At 40.2% G+C, this 20,345-nt stretch overlaps 2 protein-coding genes across 5 annotated transcripts; one reads left to right on the forward strand and one right to left on the reverse strand.

Annotated features, from left to right (window-relative positions):
• Window positions 1-4,190: 4,190 nt before the first annotated feature.
• arel1 (apoptosis resistant E3 ubiquitin protein ligase 1) lies at window positions 4,191-17,000 on the reverse strand. Of its 3 annotated transcripts, none has more exons than XM_003447728.4 (22): window positions 16,901-17,000; window positions 15,977-16,205; window positions 15,391-15,559; window positions 13,603-13,823; window positions 12,930-13,001; window positions 12,440-12,666; window positions 12,079-12,316; window positions 11,818-11,987; window positions 11,470-11,650; window positions 11,141-11,385; window positions 10,787-10,864; window positions 10,526-10,667; window positions 10,304-10,425; window positions 8,739-8,814; window positions 8,520-8,629; window positions 8,255-8,434; window positions 7,796-7,921; window positions 7,129-7,258; window positions 6,948-7,006; window positions 6,780-6,869; window positions 6,511-6,686; window positions 4,191-5,958 (listed from the first exon to the last, which is right to left on the reverse strand). In XM_003447728.4, the coding sequence occupies exons 2-22, from the start codon at window positions 16,122-16,124 to the stop codon at window positions 5,856-5,858; spliced, it is 3,063 nt and encodes a 1,020-aa protein (XP_003447776.2). In that variant the 5' UTR covers window positions 16,125-16,205; window positions 16,901-17,000; the 3' UTR covers window positions 4,191-5,855. The 3 variants fall into 3 exon arrangements, with proteins under 3 accessions (XP_003447776.2, XP_005453326.1, XP_019204384.1); XM_005453269.4 differs by having other exon boundaries at window positions 16,673-16,925; XM_019348839.2 differs by lacking the exon at window positions 8,255-8,434.
• On the forward strand, window positions 16,910-20,128 carry fcf1 (FCF1 rRNA-processing protein). 2 transcript variants are annotated; one of them, XM_003447862.4, is made up of 8 exons: window positions 16,910-17,044; window positions 17,383-17,447; window positions 17,559-17,630; window positions 17,723-17,871; window positions 18,001-18,073; window positions 18,170-18,257; window positions 19,396-19,490; window positions 19,631-20,128. In XM_003447862.4, the coding sequence occupies exons 1-8, from the start codon at window positions 17,042-17,044 to the stop codon at window positions 19,677-19,679; spliced, it is 594 nt and encodes a 197-aa protein (XP_003447910.1). In that variant the 5' UTR covers window positions 16,910-17,041; the 3' UTR covers window positions 19,680-20,128. The 2 variants fall into 2 exon arrangements, with proteins under 2 accessions (XP_003447910.1, XP_005453327.1); XM_005453270.4 differs by lacking the exon at window positions 16,910-17,044 and adding an exon at window positions 17,083-17,219 and having other exon boundaries at window positions 19,631-19,854.
• The last annotated feature ends 217 nt before the right edge of the window (window positions 20,129-20,345 follow it).

Raw genomic sequence — 20,345 nt, forward strand, 5'->3', positions numbered from 1 at the left:
CATTCAAGCATAAAGAAGGAACCTAACTCAAGGGATGAGTCAATGTTGTGTCTACATATAACAGACAGCTTAGCAAAGAACCAATGTTAAATTGTATCTGTAGGCACTTATAAGCAGCCTATTGCAAAATCATCATTTGTCCCCATTCAAACAACAAGCTGATTCCCAAAGCCATAAAACTTGGCATAACTAAGCATGGTGTGCAGTGTGTTATTAAAGTACTCTAGGTTTTCTGAAGCATCATCAGAAATGGTCTCAGTGGAAGTTTGGCTATCAAGAAGCCATTCTTAAGGAGGGGAAATGGGGAGAACTGGACTGAAAATCTGAGTAATGAATCCATAACTGAAGTTTTTGGTTCAAATGGTCACCAATAGGTCCAAGAGTTCAGGAGAGAGGAACAACAGTAAGTTTCTACAGTCATCTCTAAAACACTGTGGGGGGTTGTCACGTTTTGGGCTGCATTTTAATCGGTGGGGTTGGGAATCTTCTCCAAATTAATGGAATTATGAAAACAGAAAAGTGCAGTGAGATTTTGATCCACCATGCAATACCATCTGGAAAGCATCTGAATGGCACCCGATTCATTTCTTTTTACATGACAATAATCCCAAACACCCAACATCATCTTGACAGACAACAGAACAAAAGGCAGCCAACATCCAAAGAAGAGCATTGAACGTCCTACAAGAAGCCTGGAGAACTATTCCTGAAGACCGCTTGACAAGAAAGCTGCCTAACAGAGTTCAGGCTCTTTGTACTATAGTAATACACTAAAAAAGATATTATCAGAATTTTTTTGTTATCATAAATCCCCTAAAAATAGATTTTTGATCTAGTGATAGCGTTAAATGAGCTGTAGTAGATCTGCGTCTAACTTGGGGAAAGCACAAATGTCTAAATGTACAGAGTAGTGCTGAGATATTTCAGAGTTTGCTGAGGGGGATGTAGGACAAGTCTCAATTAGGAATCAGCTTCTCTGCAATAGATATCTGTCCCGCTGACAATGAGTCCAACAGACACAAAAGAAAAGCCTAGTGTTATGGGGAAAAGTTGAGGAATTTCCAGAGTCACTAGGAGACTAATTGTACAAAACTGTCAAGATGTTTCAGTCTAGATTAAAATGCTCAGGTGACAGACTCAACTAGACCGCGACCCATGCTGTTAACACGGCTAAGCTGCAATTCAGGCCTGAGAATTAACCCAAATTCACAGCCTATTCACATACGCTATAGTGACAACTGTGCTAACAATAAGGGCGGAGCAGCATGGGGTATTTCTCAGACAGTTAGACAATCAACATTAGAGTCCCTGTTATTACAAAAGAAATATAACTACTGAAATGTTTCCCAACATATCAAATACAGTACAGCTGCACATCCCAGCAGGACAGCTAACCCCATGAATCAATAGGCACATTCCAGCATCATATATAATATAGACAGCCATCAGCTGAGGGACACTTAATCTCCGCTCTTGCAGTTTTTCAAAACGCGTGCTTCTGCTTGTCTCTGACCTCAGCTGTACGCATGGACGTTTATATCACTTTCAAAACAAAGCACATGTTCCTGACAGAGGAATGTATTCAAACAAGGCCCTTTCTCCTTTGTCAGGCCGCTTTTACGTGCTGTTCCAGGTAGACTTGCAGTCATCTCAGCCTAAGTGTTGAGAGCCAGGTCTCATCACTTAAATAACAGAAGAATTGATAGGAGCAACAGAGAATCTGTGAAATATCAAGAGATCAGAGGGAAAAAAAAAAATCTCTTTAATCAGCAGTAACATCCCATCCATACATTCCTGTGCCGCACTCAGTTGCCAGACCATTGTCATCACTGTGATGTGCATTTCTTACAGCTGTTTTCTCCATAATCCTCAACAACGTCAATAGCAGAACCACACTTCTAAGATGCTGATAGGCCAACTTCGGAAGGCACAGCTGAGGCAGAATTTCCCCCAAAAAGCCAAAACAGTCAAAGTCGCGTTTGTGGTAAGCCATTGTGGATGGAGGGAGGGAGGCTCTTCTTTCATACTCTGCTTCTTCTAGAGGACCAGCATGTGTGCATATGAAGAGACCTGATGTTTGGGAGGGTTTGGACCCATTTGCATGTAACATGAAATCACTAGATTGTGTACAGTAACTGTGAACTTCCTGGAGAGAACTGAAGTCCCGGCCTGCTGCTGTCCTTCAACAACCCTGATTAAGATTGGAGTCTAAATTGGCCCAATCATCGCAGATGATAAATATCTGCAGCCAATCCAGTTGGCAGTTAATCAGCACCGTCCAATCAGGTAATGAGGACCTGCATTTTGGAATGGGAAGCAGACAACCCCCACGGCTGTTTAGCAGGGAAGAGAGCGCGCGGTCGTGTTCTAAAGATGCATAAGGCGTGCCACATTTGTGTTGTCTCCCTTGTGTGGATCCCTGTCTGCGGACAATTATCTTTGATCAGAGAAACCGACGGACATCTCCTCAGAGGCAGGGGGTGTCTGAAGTGGGAAATGAGGCACTGCATTTTCGACCAAGTAAATTCTTTGGTCGAAGAGAACCACCCATAAATTGACTCCCCCCCCCCCCTCCAGGAACTTGGCAAACCCTAAACCTCCAAACCAAGCTATAGTTGGGTCTGGAGTTGTTTATGGAATAGTGCATGGAAAATTTGTCTGAGAAACATATTTTTTCTAGGCAATTTTTATCATCAGATTTATATTTATTTAAAAAACACACACAAAAAAACAACACTGTACTGTTGCTGAGCGATCTCCCACAGGTTCTGTAAGGAAAGAAGGCCTTTCCAGCATGGTACATTATTCTTAGTTAGATGCCAGAGGACGACTTTCTGATTTGTGGTCCCTCTTTAGCGAGCATTCCTGGGGGAAATTTGAGAGAGACCATTATGCAAATCCACAGGTGCATGCCAAGACCAAATAACTGGACTTCTGCCTCCAAGTACTTCAAGATGCCTTCTCCCGGCTCCTGATAGTGTTCAGACCACAGTACGAGGAGCCGCGCCAGGAATATGTGGGTATCGTGCTGATGGCCACGGGACCTGCGTAGCCACAGGCATTAAAGAGGTTTTCTTAGTTGAGGGCTTATCGGACATCGACTGAGAAAGCAAACAGGAGGGCAAGAGTGTATTTCTATCACATCCTGTGTTGATGAGGCTGCCTCCATATGATGGAAGCCATTTTTTTCCCCATTTTGCTTTCTGCATTTAGGAATCATCATACAAATTTTAATTTTAGCCCTCCAAGTTAAATTAACTTTATTCTGTATGCGCGAGCATGAGGGACAGAATGAGAAATGCTTGTAAATGGAGGAATTCCCTCTGTGTTGAAGACTTAAAGTATAGAGGGTTAGCTGAAGACAGGAAAGCTCCCTCATCACTGCAGCCAACCTGTCTGTGGGGATTACAGAAGATGCAGCATGCATCTGTCACTCATGGTGAGCTCATGTCACATGTAGAGCCAGTGCCCTCTTGTGTCTAAAACATGCATTCATCTGGCCAAGATAGTCTTATTCTCAAGCACTACACCTATTCCAGCTTTCTAAATGAATGTCACTTTAGTTTACAGTGTTTTAGGGTCAGATCAAGGTCAATTTTCAAACCAGCACACGTGAGGCACCAAACCATAGACTGGGTTTTTGGGTGGAAATGAGACGTGTTATTACACACCCCTCAGATAAGATAAATACGATACACAGAGGCTGAAATAAGATGACAAGAATTTATTCCATCATTTTTATTCCCATAAACAAAGTAGCTCCATCCAGAGAATCTCAAACATTCATCAGCAGAGGCTCGCCATTAAAAAAAAAAAACAAAACAAACAAAAACAAAACAAAGAAGTAAAAGGAAAGAATTACCCCCCCGGACCCCACCCTATCTTCAACTTCATAGGCAAATATTTCACAACATCTACATCGCTAAAAATCACACTCAGGCCATCTAATCCAAAAAGCATCTAAACATAAAACAGTAGTAAATGATCGTGAAGAGCAAAACATTAAACAACATAAAATTTACAGGACAGAACTCAGTTATACTTGTTTACAGTGATCAAGTCGTACAAGTAATGCTTACGCTAGCTTTGTGCTGGATAAATATGATGTCAGCTTTTGGTACTGGTGCTGAAGGTCAGGTCAACATTGCACAACCCAAACAAACACGAACGCCTAAACCCTGACAAACCTCTTTAACACTGTAAGATCAGCTAAAGCTCTGACATTCGATTGGCACTGAGGAGCCAATGTAAATAAATCCAACACCTACTGTCAAAATGGGATTGCTTTGCCATTTACTAAGTTCAATCTCTTGAGTCAAATTTGACTGCTTACGGGGCGAAACAAATCAAAATACTACTAAGAAGAATCATTACCTATTAACATTTTCTTTTTGCTATGAGTAAACATCACTTTTCCTAAATGCTCTACAAGCTGTCAGCAGACTTTTCCAAATTGGCCAATGACCATGTAAACTCTGCAACACAAAAGGAAGTGCTAATAAATAAGAAAAAACTTCATAAAACAAACAAACAAATAAACAAGGAAACACTTCTGTTGGCTCAGGATATCGACAAAACTAACAGCAATAAAAATAAATAGTTTTACAACAATATAACAAAGAAACAGGGTTTATTGTTCAAAGATGCTTTGCTTAGCTTACAGGATGATGGAGCATATGGCTAAAGGTTGTACAGTCAGGGCTGGAAGGAGGCAACTATGAACAAACCGTATGCACATGTTTGCCATGCATGTGCATGAAAACATACACACCTGTGTCAGAGGATGCATAGGTGGCAAAGGAGATTCTGAGGTAAACCCATGAAAGGCTGTGAATGAGTCAGTCAAAAACATTATATAACAAAATGTTTGTTATACAAGAGCTCACCCCTCCAACACCCAAACAGCTTTCACATCCACAGTAACCTCTGCATGTAATAAGAGAAAAATCATAACATGACTATTACCTACTATTGTTGAGCATGTTTCTCTCACCTACGCACCTCTCGGGATACAATCAGAGGCAAAGGGCACGAATAAGGCAGGTTTATAAAACATAAAAAACCAAAGATTAAGGGACAACAGAAACTTTACTTTCAAGACACAATAAGTTAAAATGTATATAGAAACAATATCACTTGGCTCCTTTTAAAACCCACTTCTGCTCAGACAGGAAAAAAAAAAAAAAAACTTGTAGAAATTATATTAAATCTCAACCCATCAAACGTGCAACAGTAAAGAAAATCCCTTCTCCTTAAATATTAAATCAAAAAGTAACAAGATGAAAACATTTGTATACGCGCTAGTATGTACAAATTAAAGAGTGATATTATAATATTTACATACACACATCAGTCCCTGATCGATTAAGGCCAAAGTGCTGTAGATGCACATGTCACCCACGTCACATGTAGGCTGCTGTTGCACTTAAGTGTTCCTCAGTTTGCAAAATGCCAAAGAAGCAGTTATACAGTTATACTCAAGGCCTTTGCTCTAGTATTATTCGTTTCTCAAACATATAAAACTAAGCAAACTTTAGCATCAGGAAATAAAAATTGTCCAAACACCCTTTTTCAGCAGTTGGAATTTTGTCATTTTTGTCTGTTTGTTTTTCCTTTTTTCTTTATACAAAAGTGGAATATTTTATATACAGTAGCACTAGAGTTCATATGAGATTCACCACAGACTCCTGGGACTTCCTGAAACGCTCGCTCATCTTGAGAGAGGGTATTTATTAGAGGGGGTGAGAGTGCCAACAAGTCCACCTGTTAAATGTGAACGAATGCAGGAAACCAGGGCAGTGGAGCAGTGCTGGTCTCTTGTATGTGTGAAACCACAGTGCCAGTTGATGGAAGAGTCAGAGCATGCCAAAACCCTCACTGCCCTCGCTGATGGCCAGCTTCAGCATCTTGTGCAGCTCCTCGTAGGAGTCGTAGGTAGGGAGGCACAGCTGGTTAAAACTAGACAGACACAGAGAGTCAGCATGTGGTTGAACGATTTGTTGATTTGAAAAGGAGAACAGGCTGATATTACATTATTTCTTATGTATGAAGAAAAAAATCCAATTAAAAGACCAAAAACGGAAATGATTTTAAGCATTTCCAGACATGATATAGCAAAACACACCATCACAGAGCTCTATTGTTTCCAACAACTATTAAAAACATATCAGTGAGCCATGGTGTTGCAGTGGGGGATTTTTTTTTTTCACTCTCACACAGTTTATTTTGACTCAGTCCCATGTATGCCATCCTGTTGCTGCCATAAAAAACTCATTAGTTTGTATAAATAAGCCACTGAAACTATTCCACAGAAATGTGCTATTTTCTCCCGTTTGAATAACATTTTTTTGTACAATTAAAACTACTGTATGTGTGATCTGGTCTTAAAGATTTATATCATCAGGGAAAAGACTGTTGGTTTTAGATATGATGCAGGATTTGTCAGGAGTCAGAAAAACACAGCAGCACTGTTCAGGCATGTTTTTTCTCAGTATGTGTGCTTCTACTCACCAGGTGTGTGCAGTGGGCAAAGTGCTATGTGTGGGGGCAGCGATGATCTGGAACGAGGGGCAAAGAGTGTTGAACCCGCCGTGGGGAAGCTGAGAGGAGCCGGTGGTGAACTGCAGAAGACGTGCCAGTTCTTCCTGCGTGAAGCTAGACACCACCGCCCAGAACCACTTCATCACCTGAGGGAAGGAAAAAAGAAAAGCAAACAAGATCAGACATCTCCACCAGCTGCTAGGGAAGAAGGCAAGATGAGAAAAGCGTCCGTGACGTACCTTCTCTCGGAAGTGCCACGATCCGCCAACAATCACAGCGTGGGCCTTGAAGTCCTGTACGTTTATGTCACCAGTGCCACACATCAGCAGCTAGAAGCAGAAAACCCCGTAAGTATCCGGTGTTGATTAAAATGTCAGCAGGACTTAATTACAAAACATCGCACATACCTCCAATTCGTTCTCATCAAATATGGCTAGCAGGTTTTCTGGAACCAGTTCATTCAAACCTGCAATTGATCAGGAAAAATGCACCATTTATGTGCACATTACCAGAGATCTCAAATGAGAGGAACTGGCAAGAAAAATACAAATGCAAAAATGCAGCTGTGTGCTAGCTTCATTTCCTTACCTTTGAGGAAATGTTCCACCTCATCTCTTACCTGACTGGCCAGTCTGTACTGGGCCAGCAGGTTAAGATAATGCATCTTGTTTTCATTGGTCACAGCAATTTGAGCTCCACCAGATATAAGCTCCACCACCTGGAAGAGAGGACGGAGTGAAAATGATAGAAAATGACATTTAAGGTAGGTTGAAAACTGGCAAGTAACAGCAAGAACCAGAGGAAAGAATTAGTACATATAAGACCAGAAACCCTCTTGAAAATGTCACATTACTTCTCAGCTAATTTATAAATATTTGGGCAATTCATTTTAATGTTAAAGAAACAATTTGATGAAGTAATGTCGTTATTTAATTAAAAATCTGCGAGTCTGAGCTCTGTTTCATCACAGATTTACGCAGCCAGCTATTTGGGTGATATTTTACAAGTGAACAACAAAGTTTATAAAGGATGCCAAACTCTACTCGTCCATCCTTTTATATAAACTCACCACTCTTCCTCTTTTAAGAAAAATTGAGGCTCTCGCCAAACAAGCAATATGGTTTCTTTTGTTTGGTTTACTGCTTCGATCTCCTGGGATCTCCTACATCAGTACTAAAAAAAAAAAAAAAAAAAAAAAAAAAAAAAAGAAAGAAAGAAAATAAGGGGAGGTTCCTTTCCAAAAGCGTTGCCTCACCTTCTCCAGCTGTCCCGACTTGCTATACTTTTCCTCGGCAAACACCAGGTCCATTTCACTCACGTCATTGTTTAGGATGAAGCACACTTTAGTTTTGTAGAACTCCTGGTCATCCGTCTCAAAGTACTGCATGTGGAAAATCAAACGAAAACACGGGAAAAAATTACCTTTTTAAATAAACACGGTACTTCATCTTCTAGCAGGGAACGATAAAAAGATGACTGGGTGGACTGGAGTTCTCAACTTTGAAAGCTAAGTAATTTGGATAAACAGCCAAACACATTGGGTAGTTTTCTGTTAAATAAATAATGCCAAGAAAGAAATGAGGTTTCTTGGCTTCGTCAGGAATGTTTAAGTGATGAGATAGAACAGCTGACGCTAGAGGATAAACAATAGAGACGTGACCTTCCAACTTCCGAGCAAAGTGTCTCTTTAATTGGAATGCACTGCGTTCCATACCTTGTAGTTCATTCTCAGGCCAATGATTTGGGCCAAGAAGGAACGTGTAAAGCGAGCTCGAACCAGCTGTTTGTAGGCTCCACCCAGAGCAGACTCATACAGACATTTCCCTACAACGCGACCCGCAAACTCGTACATCTTTAGGCGCAAGTGGGGTGGCCTCTCGGGATTTGGGTGTACCTGGAAAATGAAGACGAATACTCTCTCTGAGTTTCAAAACTAAGGTGTATATAGAATATACAAAGGGTTGAAAACAGTAACTCACAAGGCCCTGGTTGTTGTCACTGAAGCGGGTGAACAATTGATTCGATGTGTCAAAGAGGGTCTTGCAAATCAGTTCAAACCACTCCCTGCGCGGACCGCCCCAGTCCAGAGCTGCAGAGGAAAGATTTTAATGCACCTTAAATCCTTTTCTGATTTTAAGTGAAGCGCTTGAGGCAAAATGTCAGTACTCCATTAGGCTTCGTGTTGATTGCATGTTTACCTTCCTCGTCCTGAAACACGACCTCAAAGTTTTTACTCCAGTCAGACACTGAGAAGTTCCTTGTGGCCTTCAATGACTGAACAAAGAACAAAAATGACAAATGAAACAGTCTATATGATCATAATGGTCACGTCACTGTTATGATTACACCTGTGGTCATAAAACATAGCTTATAAAAAAAATAAAAATAAAATCTGATCAGAGTAAATATAACATCCTAAATGTAAGTCTGTGAAGGTTCTCAGTCATCCAGGTCATCGTAGTCAAAGGAGTTTGCAAAGAAAAGCGTCTGGACTTCTTTGAGTTGCTTGAAGACGTTTCACCTCTCATCCGAGAAGCTTCTTCAGTTCTAAGGTCAAATGGCCGAGAGTCCCAGATTTAAACCCAGTGGGAGTATCCCCCCAAGGAGGGACAAAGGACCCCCTGGTGATCCTCTAATCACATGCGCCAAGGTGTGAAAGCGGGTGTGGGACCTAATCAGCCAGGGTTTCGGGTGAGCTCATTGTGAAACCTGGCCCCACCCTATCATGTGATTTCCTGAGGTCAGATGGCCCAGGATGTGAGTGGGCGTTAAGGCATCTGGGAAGTTCCCTCCCCAGACGCCTTAACGCTGACATGGGACAGTACTGACATGGGAAGTTCCCTCCCCAGACGCCTTAACGCCCACTCACATCCTGGGCCATCTGACCTCAGGAAATCACATGATAGGGTGGGGCCAGGTTTCACAATGAGCTCACCCGAAACCCTGGCTGATTAGGTCCCACACCCGCTTTCACACCTTGGCGCATGTGATTAGAGGATCACCAGGGGGTCCTTTGTCCCTCCTTGGGGGGATACTCCCACTGGGTTTAAATCTGGGACTCTCGGCCATTTGACCTTAGAACTGAAGAAGCTTCTCGGATGAGAGGTGAAACGTCTTCAAGCAACTCAAAGAAGTCCAGACGCTTTTTCTTTGCAAACTCCTTTGACCATCCTAAATGTAAAGCAAAAACATTTGGAATACTGAAATCTCAGAGGACTGATGTATGTGTATGTGTATGTGTGTGTGTGTGTGTGTGTGTGTGTGTGTGTGTGTGTGTGTGTGTGTGTGTGTGTGTGTGTGTGTGTGTGTGTGTGTGTGTGTGTGTGTGTGTGTCTAGCTCATACTCAGATGGTGAAATCATGCCTCAGTTTAACACGCGCCATTTGGTTAATGCAAAATCCTCCTGCCAAGTTCAACTCTTATACAGGAATATATCAGACATGCATACTACACACACAGAGACAAAAGGGAGCACTGTTTCACCGTGTTTGGTATTGTAGAAAAAACATTTTGGAAAAAGGTCAGAGTGACATGTGAGATGATAATTTAAAAAGGCTTTCATTGATTTTTTTTTTTTTTTTTAAAATCAGAAAACATTGGTAATATATGTTTTTGGTAATAAACCTCAGATTTTAATGCTAAAAGTCATTCTGGTGCACTGTTTTGGAGAAATAATTACATACCACATGTTACACACTGGATTACACAAATTAGATCCATTCTTCTGCTTTTCCACTAGAAAGAATAACATACGCCGACTTACTGAATCCAGAATGGCGTGTCGGCTGACTTTTAGGCAGGTCTTGGTGCGAGGTCTCTTGGAATGGATGTGCCTGAGTTCACGCTGAAAGAAATTCACCTTGTCTTGGAACGTTTCAGAGCCGCCTAAAAACAACATTATTAAATTACTACTACAGTTTTCCAAAGAGACGGTATTTGCTAAGTGCAGATCGTGCAAAAGTAACTGCGTTCCACTCAAACAAACCAATATTCTTGTGCAGGAAGCGAATGAAGGTGGCAGCCATGATGTTCCTATCTTTGCAGCTTAGCTCCACAGGAGGCTGTATCCCATCATCCACTACTAGAGTTAGGTACTTGTGAACTGGGTCAGGACCATAATAGGTAAACTAAAGAAAATAATTCAATTAAACATTAATCATGTATAAAACAAAGTAATCTTAAAAAAAAACAAAAAAAACAAAAACAAACTGATTCTCCAGGATTTTCTAACATTAGTTCTGCTTACCTTTGTTCCTGGACATACTCGAAAGGTGAAAAGGCGCCATGGAATAATTTTCAGGTAGAATTCCTTCACGGATAATTGCTGTTTGAAAAAACTCAGGTTCAATGCCCTCATATTTTCATACCGACAGTTTTAAAATCTCTGAATTTAAAAAAATAAATAAATTGGAAGAGACAATAAGTATACAAGAACAACTGAAGTGTTTCAATTATTACTTCATCAGATATAATCCAGGTATTAAAGCTGTTGTGTAAATGGGTCTGTATGTGTGAATGTGGGCACTGATCGAGAGGATGAGGACAATAAAGGTGATTCTGGTTCCAGTACCTAACCATTATATTGCCACCGGTCACTTACCTTTGGCGATATGTAACAGTAGACCTTTTTTGGTTTCTTGACCTTCTCAGGTTGTCCCTCCACAGGAGAGTCATGTTCATCCTCCTCTTCTCCCATAGAGGGCCTCCTCTGGGGAGCCAACAAAGAGGAGGCTGGTAACTGCCACGATGAACTGCTGTAGTTCCCACTACTGTAAAGGTATGCCTCAAAGTAGATGCTTATGCCAGGAGTGGATACATTCTTCTCCACGCAGGCCTTTTCATTCTCTGCAACGTGCAATGCAAAGAGGAGCATTAGGCTATGAAAACAGTAGCTAATACATTTCTCTTCAGCATGTACAAGCTGCTCACCACTGAGAACAATTATGTCAAATTCCCCATTGCTGAGCGGCTGATCCTTGTAGGAGATGCGAGCCCTGAAACAGCCAGTCTTCTTCAGGGTCAGTCTCAACAGAACCTGGCACTGCTGCTTGTTGACTGAAACAGATTTGCTGTAGAGGCCCTCCAGACTGTCATCATCTGCTGTGCCAAGCTGAAAGAGCAGAAAGACTAAAAATGAATCCAAGCTTAGTTCTAAAGCTAATGGTTGTGCAATTGTGCAACTTAAGAATAAAAACTAATGCTAGGTTTTATACTCGTCATCATCAAGAAAATAATCTCAGTTTAATGGGTAAAAGAAAAGGGGTTTCACTCGCTTACAGAGTGCACATGGACACTGTAGTTTGCTTCATCTGTCAGAGATGTGGAGTTATTAGTAGGGTTTCCATACTCGTCTCTGGGCTCAATTTGTAAAGTGTGCCGCTGTCCATTTGTTAGCACCAGGGTGGAGAAATGGTAGGCTATCTTGGTTTTGGATGGAACAACTGTACCTGAAGTGAAAAAGAGAACAGAAATATAGTCATCCAAAATAAAGATTTTGTTTTGACATGTAAACTGCATGAAAACATTTTACGCATCTACCTGGCTGGAATATCTTGTAATAAGGGCTATAGGCGACATTCAGTCCGCCCAGCTTGACCGCAACCTCATAACGTCCAGCCTTGCGCACTGTAAAAGCCACTTTGACTACGTTCGACTCTGGTTCTTGCAGGACTTCCTGTGTGGCAGGGATGTCCAGGGCCAGTTCAATGTGGGTAATGTTGACCCTCAGCCCCACAGGCCGATGTGCTGGGAAAGGCTGACCATTCTTGTAGAACAGCTGAAAAGACGAAAATACAAATAGAAAGTGTCATTTAATACTGAATAGATTTTTATTATCATCTCTTTTTCCTTTCTCAACATTTATATTCACTGATCACAGACATTTGGAATCTAGTGTCACCTGGACTCTGAAACTCATAGTCTGTCCCACTTCCTGTGGTTCCTTCCAGTCCCATGACACTTTGCAGGAGCGTGGGTCCAGGTAGTTTCCCCGGACATAGTCGTAGATGCTACGATCACCGCGTCGCCCTGGATCCTCATTCTGCAGGAAGCTGACCACCCTTGCCGCAAGCTCACAGAGGAACTTGATGGTAAAGACAAACGCTATGATGGAAACAGTAATTCCACCTGCCACAAGAAGGAAAGAAGCACAAGAGTTGGAACTTATGTTTGCAATCAAAATGTTCTTTTGCCCTTAAAAAAACATTTCAGTATTAAAATAACTAAAGTTTAACCAACGTTTCATCACCAACTATTTAAAAAAAATAAACAAAAAAAAACAGCAGCACCAACTAAAGCCAAAGTGTGAGCAGGAATAAAAATCAGTCACATAAGTAAACACCAACCGTATCAGCCCAGCCTTTTATACTACTAGATAATGTTGTACTCACCAATCACGTAAAACATGAGGTCCCTTATCAAGAAGCACAGTGCCACACTACAGCCAAATATGAGAGCTCCCGCTGAGAAGACAGTAGCACAATGCACTATTGATTACTTCAACTGTAGAAACTGCTCACTTCCTCTTCCTTGTCTGCAGAGTCAGTGTCAATAATTGCACTTTCCTTTGTCTGGAGCACAGTTTTCTTATTATGCAAATTCGGGTAGGTCTTCCATACCACTAAATTTATTTTTAAATCAAATGCAAAGAAAGGGTGTGACAAAAATGGCCAGCTTTGTCCTTTAGTATGAGAAACCACACCCTGTTAAACAATAGGAAAGCCAGTAAGGTAGAGACAACATTCATGTGTTTTATTTGACAGAGATTTTTCCACAGTAGGTGTAAAGAGACTGTTTTCACACCAGGGAACAGAGAAAAACAAAGAGTTGTTTTGTTGTCAAACAGATGAAGTAACACATAACTTCGCCATTAGAGAATTTGAGCTACATTCAAATGACTTATGCTTCTTTGAGTAACATTTGTGAAAACCCTTGAAAACACTTAGCAAACAGTACTTCGGTTTATATCTTGTATCTGAATGCCTGTTGATACTTTGCAGCTGGTAACGCAACCACAACTAACATTCTTTAAAGACAACAATAAAAACGTGATCAGGGTCTCACCAAATGACCACTTCTCATTCAGACGTCTCTCAGCGAGGCTGTGCACCAGCCGGATCTCGTAGTCCTGGTCACGACTCCCCCTGGAGGTCTGGAGGATCTTGATGCCTGTAGACAACTTTATGTAATCTTCGTAGTAGTAGCCCCAGGCAGCTAAAGAAAGCTGCAGCTGACTGTCAAACTGAGAGAGATCATCCAAATTCATACAACCCAAGGTCTTCAGTCTGCAGCGTAAAACAAGAAGTGAAAGTATGTCAAGCAGGAATCCTAGCATTAAGCAACCGCCTTTCTTTTAGACTTCGGGACTGAAACCTAACATTAACTCAAGGTCTGTTAAACAAGAATGCAGCTCCAACCACACACAACAACCTGTCCGGCATGCTTAACAAAATCTGGTTTAAGTACAATTCAGGCCAGGAGCCTCAATCTTATCTCCTAAACGACTCCAGTATTACAAAAGTTAGATGGCATGACATGTTCCAACAAGCCTTTTCCAAATAAATAAAATAAAATGAAGGGAAAAAAATCTAATTCCTGTGGTGTACAAGAAGGAGGAAAATACTGGATGAGCCCAGGCAGACACAGCAAAAGATTATTAGAATTATAATAACTCTACTGTCCAGATTAATGGAAAATCATCTTTGGTTCACCAAGTCACAAATCAATAATAAATATACTGATAATTATCAGCGCACATTAATAAATATACAAACAGAAAACTTCAGAAAAACATCACAGCATCACTAATTGCATTTGGCACAAATGATCCCTCATACACCTTTTTACTAGCTAGAGGCATCCTATAAAATCTTCCTGACGACATTAGCTTAAAATCAGATCAGCAACAATGGACTGGATAAATACAGTCTATTAATAAATACAAAGAAGACCTTTAATTCTCTAAAATAAATGTTCATACTGTCTCTGTATCAGCTGACACTGAGATCATGCAGCAATTATGCTTTCACAGCATGATCTTTATGGGCAAAAAACAGATTAGTATAAAATATTATCCAATAACTGAAATCAATTCAACTGTAAGACTGCCTTTCCTATCCTTTGTTAATGAGCATGCATGATGCTGTCCCAGTTTAATATGTACATACTGACAATAATGGTACAACTAAAACTAAAAGCAACTTTAAATCCCCACTTACACTATATTTTGGTCAAAAAAAAAAATGTAATAATTAACTTTGGCTTTTCCAGTTTTTCACTGAATCAAAAGCACAGAAAACAATGATGTGAGCAATGAAGGCTTACATAAAAGCCAACAGCAGTGCAGCTATAGAGTTGCAGCCATGACCTTCAGAAATATGACACTGTATCCCACTAAAGATGTCAGGAATCTTCCTAACAAACATGATTTTCCATGTTTCTGAAACAAAGCTGACCTTTAGAAACATAACAGTTTACTCAAAAAAGAAGCACAGCACACTTGTCATTGTTTTGATAGCGCAATAACTAATACTAATCATAGCTGGTTCTGTTTGGATCAGAATAAAGCACCCAACACATATACAGAAACATCTGCATTACTGCAGGGTCTCACAAATGCAGTCTCTAAAGAACGCTTTTTACTGCAGTGACCCTCCGAAACACTGCAGCCTACACAACTCCGTGTCAGCAGACTCAGCTAACCGTGAATGGAGAGGGTGCCCTCAAGTGGACATAAATAAACCTGTAATAATCTATATTTATGACAAGCCAAAAAGTAATTAATTACATCAAAGGGTTGCTGCTCATACCAGATTAGTAGAAATGTTCAAGTTAAGACTTTTCATTGCTTACGTATGGTAATAGTGCTCCAGGTTCTGGGAGCAAAGCCACTCCTGGAAGGCAAAGTCTCGAAGCAGCTGGATGTGAGCCTCTGCAATCTCCCTCCAGCGCTGCTGTTCCTTCACCACCTCTTCCAAACGACTAAGAACACTCAGACTCAGTTCCTCGAGTGTGTGTACATCTGGATGGCACATGAACAGCATACAAAATCTCCAATACTCATACTTGCCAGTAAATCCACAACAGTATAATGACCCGAAAGGTCTAGATCCTCATTAAAACCTACTATAATGAAAGCTTAAGCCTGTGCTGATTGTATGCGCATGCCACTGGAATCAATTTAATCTGAATGTTCACTGTTTAAAACAAAAATATCACCAGAGTCAAACCTAGAGGTAATGCAATCTCTCTGAAATAAACCCATAGTAAATCCAGTTGAAAGTGATACTTTTGCCTGTGTTATTTCTGCAAAAACTCAGAAAGTCTTCTCACGCATATCACTAACATCAGCTTGCTTTAAAAAAAAGAAAAAGAAAAAGAAAAGGAAATCAGCTAAATGTCTGTATTGTTTTGGTATAGCCAACGGTGATCCACTGACCTTCAAATAAGTTTCTGTATTGAGAGAGGTTATGTCCTTTGAGCCATTCCTCGATCTGACTCTCTTTTCCTTTCTTCCAGCGCACTTCCCAGAAGAAGATCCACGACAGTGAGCAGAAGAGGAAGGTCAGGAAGAAACGGCGGTCCATCAGACCATCTTTCAGCCTTCACTCAGACTTCTCCGTGCTATAACGTACAGTTGCCAAACACCACCGAGTTATTCCAATCTCCTACAACAGAAGAAAAACAAGTTTAGCCAGACGGGATTTTTAAGAAAAAGTTGCTCAAGTAAGCAGTAGATGGAAACACCGAGGAGCCCGGGGCTGTAGACTACTCTGTCAACAAAGCATGAATATTTAAATGTCCAGAATAAAACCAATCCGTGGCATTGAAATATGTATGAAACGAGGCTCTGACAAACCTCCTTTTAGTAAGGACAAACAGGGTCAAAGATATGCAAGTCAAATCCAGTGAGCGACCCACAGTGCAGCTACTGGTTATGACAGATATTGATAACCATTCTGGTCTCGCTAGCTCAGCTGTCAGCACGTTTTCACACCATCTGCTAGCTAAAGAAATAACATATTCAAACAGAAAGCTTAACTTTAAGGTTAAGGTCAAAAGCCTCAGAAATTAAACAGGTTAACTACAACATCACCAATTCTCTCTGGTCTGTTGACACAGTGGGAAGGCTAACCTTAAACACTGCTACAGTAGCACTCCGACAAGACAACACAACGCTAACAGCTAGCAGAGTTAGCCCAGAATGTCAGCGTCCTTTCAGAAATCTCGTCGCCTGACCCAAAATGGTTATTGAGGTGCATGTCGTCACAGGTGTCTTTTGCAAAACCCCGACTACACAAAGCAAAACTCAGCAAATGCAATATTGTAATATAGCCAAACTATTATTAAACACTGCAGCTACCTTCGTCTGCGAGGCGCTAGCGTAGCCACCGGAAAATGCGCAGAACGGGCGTCGATTTTTGATTACGTCAGCGCATTGCTAACACGAGGGTAGCAAGTCGTATTTGTAGCCGGTCTGAGGGTTCAGTCACTGAAATTTGAAATGGTACGTAGTTTCTCATTGTATCAGAGTAACATCACCGACTTAACAATTTTTATCGGATAAAGTTTTGCTTTTTTAACTTGAAGGTTAGAGAGTTTTGGCAGAGTTACCGTTAAGCTAACATGCTAATGCTAATGCAACGTTTCCACATCAGATCTTTAGTTGCGACGTTTTAAAGGTTAGACAGTGAACAATATTTTTAAAACGAGCGTTAACGTTTCAAAAGGTTTTGAGTCGATTTTGTCATGCTATTTAGAAACATTAGAAATTAACACGGTTGCAGTTTCTGCTGTTATGTGTTGGTTGTGATCTATTTTGGGGTTTTAACTTCATCAATGCAGGGGAAGCAGAAAACGAAGAGGTATGCAACGATGAAAAGAATGATCAGTCTCAAGGACCAAAGAATGTGAGTTTCGGCAGTGGTTTCTGCGTCTCTGCTTTATTTAGAGCCATGTGATTCATTGCTTCACCCAATTCCCACGTAAAAAGTTGCCGTAACTCATTGTTTGTTTTGTAGAAAAGAGACAGAGAGAGCCAAAGCAAAAGAGAAAAAGAAGAAAGACCCTTCGCAGCTGAAGGAGAGAGAAGTGTAAGTTCGCCACACAACACAAATACACATTGGCTCTTTAAAGAGTGGTTGATGTTCCTTAATTTGCTTTAATTTCTTTTATTTTTGTGCAGGACTAAGTACCCATCGTGCCTCTTTTTTCAATACAACACTCAGCTTGGCCCACCATACCACATTCTGGTTGACACAAATTTTATAAACTTCTCCATCAAGGCCAAACTGGACATTGTTCAGTCTATGATGGACTGCCTTTATGCCAAATGTAAGTATTAGTGCTCAGTGGGAATTTTTAACAAAAATAATAAAGTTGCTTTATGTCACTTGTTACATATCAGCATCCAATAAACACATAGTTTATATTAATTTTGAAAATAAATTCTATCCCATCCAGGTATACCATATATTACAGACTGTGTAATGGCTGAGATTGAAAAGCTTGGAATGAAATACAGAGTCGCGCTCAGGTAAAGGCTGCTTCATGTGAATAAGCATTTCAGACTTGGATGCATTTAAAGTTATTTTTTTATTGAAACAGTCTTCACCTGGTTTGTTTTTTGTAGGATATCAAAAGATCCAAGATTTGAGCGTCTGCCTTGCACACACAAGGGAACTTACGCTGATGACTGCTTAGTCCAACGAGTGACACAGGTAATATATGCAATTAAATCTCAGTGTTAATTTATTTGCACCCACTGTTTGCTTGTCAGCAGGCACAACAGCTGAACAGTAAGCTAACATAATCAGGTAGCCTTAAAAATTGATCACAGAAAATAAAGGAACTACAGTGGAACAAACATTGTTGGACTCAGACACCCACTGAATAACTTTTCATAAAATGTGAGAATGTAATGAAACTGTTAAACAGAGGGAAAATTTGAATTTTGGGGACACTTTAGCCTAACAGTAGCTGGAATAATGTTAGCTTATAATCAGCTGCTGTTATTGTTTTGCCAGCTCATTGTCAGCTGTCAGGAAATGGCAATGTCAGATATCTAATCTTTATCTTTCTGATCTGCTGATAGTAAGAAACTGTGACAATATTGGGAATAAATGAGTATGATTATGCTTGATTTGATATGGAAAAGGATGAGGTTTTATTCATTTGACAGATGTCCAGGTCGTGTTGTCTCTTTTTTTCACGTTTTCATTTCGTTGGGGAAGACGACCCCTGCTCAGATGATAAAACATAGGTATGATCCTGCATCTCTTAAGTCTGACTTTGCAGACACCGATTGCAGATTTGATGAGGCGAGTGGTTACCCTGTACCCAGGCTGAAATTAAACAGAGTACTTCCAATAGTGAGAACCCAGCTGAAGCAATTTGTGTCCTGCTGTGTGCTACATGTGAGAAAGGACACTTTCAGACAAAGTTAAAACCTGATTTTTCTCAAGATTGTCCAGGTCTCATGTGCAAAAATGACCTCAGAGCTGATTGTAGTTAGATCAGTTAATTCTGTGTTATCACTCTGAGTTCAGGTTGTGATATGTTGCAAGTATATTATATTAGTGATATGTGGTATTTAAACAAACAATTTTTTGAATTTTCCTTTATGGATACATTGATATCGAAGCACATATATTCAGAATCTTTGTCATTATACAAAAGTAAAAGTGCAACTAAATTATATGCGAAGAAGGCAGTCTTATTAAACATTTTCTGAGGTACAAAACATAAAAACTACAATTTTTGGTAAATAAACATGATAAAATATATATGTATGTGCGTGTGTCTAACGCTGGCTATGTTGTAAGGGGAGATGTAAATTATGTAAAAATATTTCTGCAGCACAAGTGTTACATCCTGGCCACTGTTGACCGAGATCTGAAGAGAAGAGTCAGGAAGATCCCTGGAGTGCCCATCATGTACATCTCAAACCACAGGTAGCAGGGTTCTGCATTTTAATTAAAATATATGTCAGCTTTGATTGTAGGTAATTAATTTTTAAGTGTTTTTGAAATATAAAATTAAAATAATGTTATTGCTAACTTTGAAATCAATTTGTTCTTATTCTAAAAAACAGGTATAACATTGAACGGATGCCTGATGACTACGGTGCTCCAAGATTTTAATGTATCTACAGCTGACCAAGAACTGTAAATAGACTGAAGTTTCCTGTTGATTATTCCTTTCATTTGTATTAAAAATATTGAGGATTGAAGCTAATTTTGTTTTCTCTGGATACTCCTGCTTTCTTGTACAGTCCAGAGACACATACATGTTAGGTTAATATAACAAACACATTAACTGGGGATTCTGGTTTGACAGTACGGGTGAGTTTGAGTGTGAATGATTGTGATGATGACCCCTGTGATAAGCTGGTGACCTGTCTGGCGTGTATCCTTCCTCTCGCCCAGTGTCAGCAGGATTGGATAAACCTTGAATGGATGGAAGTTTAATTTTGTGAGGATGGGGTGTATTTGGTCACATTTCAAACTGCAAAATAATTTAATTGAATTATTTGTTCTTGAAACATATTGTTACAATTTTTTTGATTGAATAAAGGTGTTATTGAAATATCTTCTGTCTTCCATTTTTCCATGTTAAATGTGTAAAGTGATGTTTACTCAGAGCTAATTTAACATTTAACAGTAATGTGACATTTTATAATCAAGGAGTACATTTCCTTCTTTTCTACTTGTATACTGTTAAATTGGAAAATTGAAATATAAGCTAAAGCAGACCTCAGGTTGACAGCTTACGAGGAGCACCTAAATGCATCATCGTACCCCTGCTGA

The sequence above is a fragment of the Oreochromis niloticus genome, linkage group LG19, assembly GCF_001858045.2.
Source record: "Oreochromis niloticus isolate F11D_XX linkage group LG19, O_niloticus_UMD_NMBU, whole genome shotgun sequence".
In the NCBI taxonomy this organism is placed as follows: Eukaryota; Metazoa; Chordata; class Actinopteri; order Cichliformes; family Cichlidae; genus Oreochromis; species Oreochromis niloticus.

What these genes read in the sequence shown, in the direction of transcription:
- arel1 (XM_003447728.4), bottom strand. Translation starts at nt 16,124, where the DNA reads ATGGACCGCCGTTTCTTCCTGACCTTCCTCTTCTGCTCACTGTCGTGG. An exon ending in TGACATAATTGTTCTCAGTG is followed by an intron (nt 11,386 to 11,469) that starts GTGAGCAGCTTG and finishes TGCACGTTGCAG; the next exon opens with AGAATGAAAAGGCCTGCGTG. An exon ending in GCCTGAGAATGAACTACAAG is followed by an intron (nt 7,922 to 8,254) that starts GTATGGAACGCA and finishes TTCCACATGCAG; the next exon opens with TACTTTGAGACGGATGACCA.
- fcf1 (XM_003447862.4), top strand. An exon ending in CAGCTGAAGGAGAGAGAAGT is followed by an intron (nt 17,631 to 17,722) that starts GTAAGTTCGCCA and finishes ATTTTTGTGCAG; the next exon opens with GACTAAGTACCCATCGTGCC. An exon ending in AAATACAGAGTCGCGCTCAG is followed by an intron (nt 18,074 to 18,169) that starts GTAAAGGCTGCT and finishes TGTTTTTTGTAG; the next exon opens with GATATCAAAAGATCCAAGAT.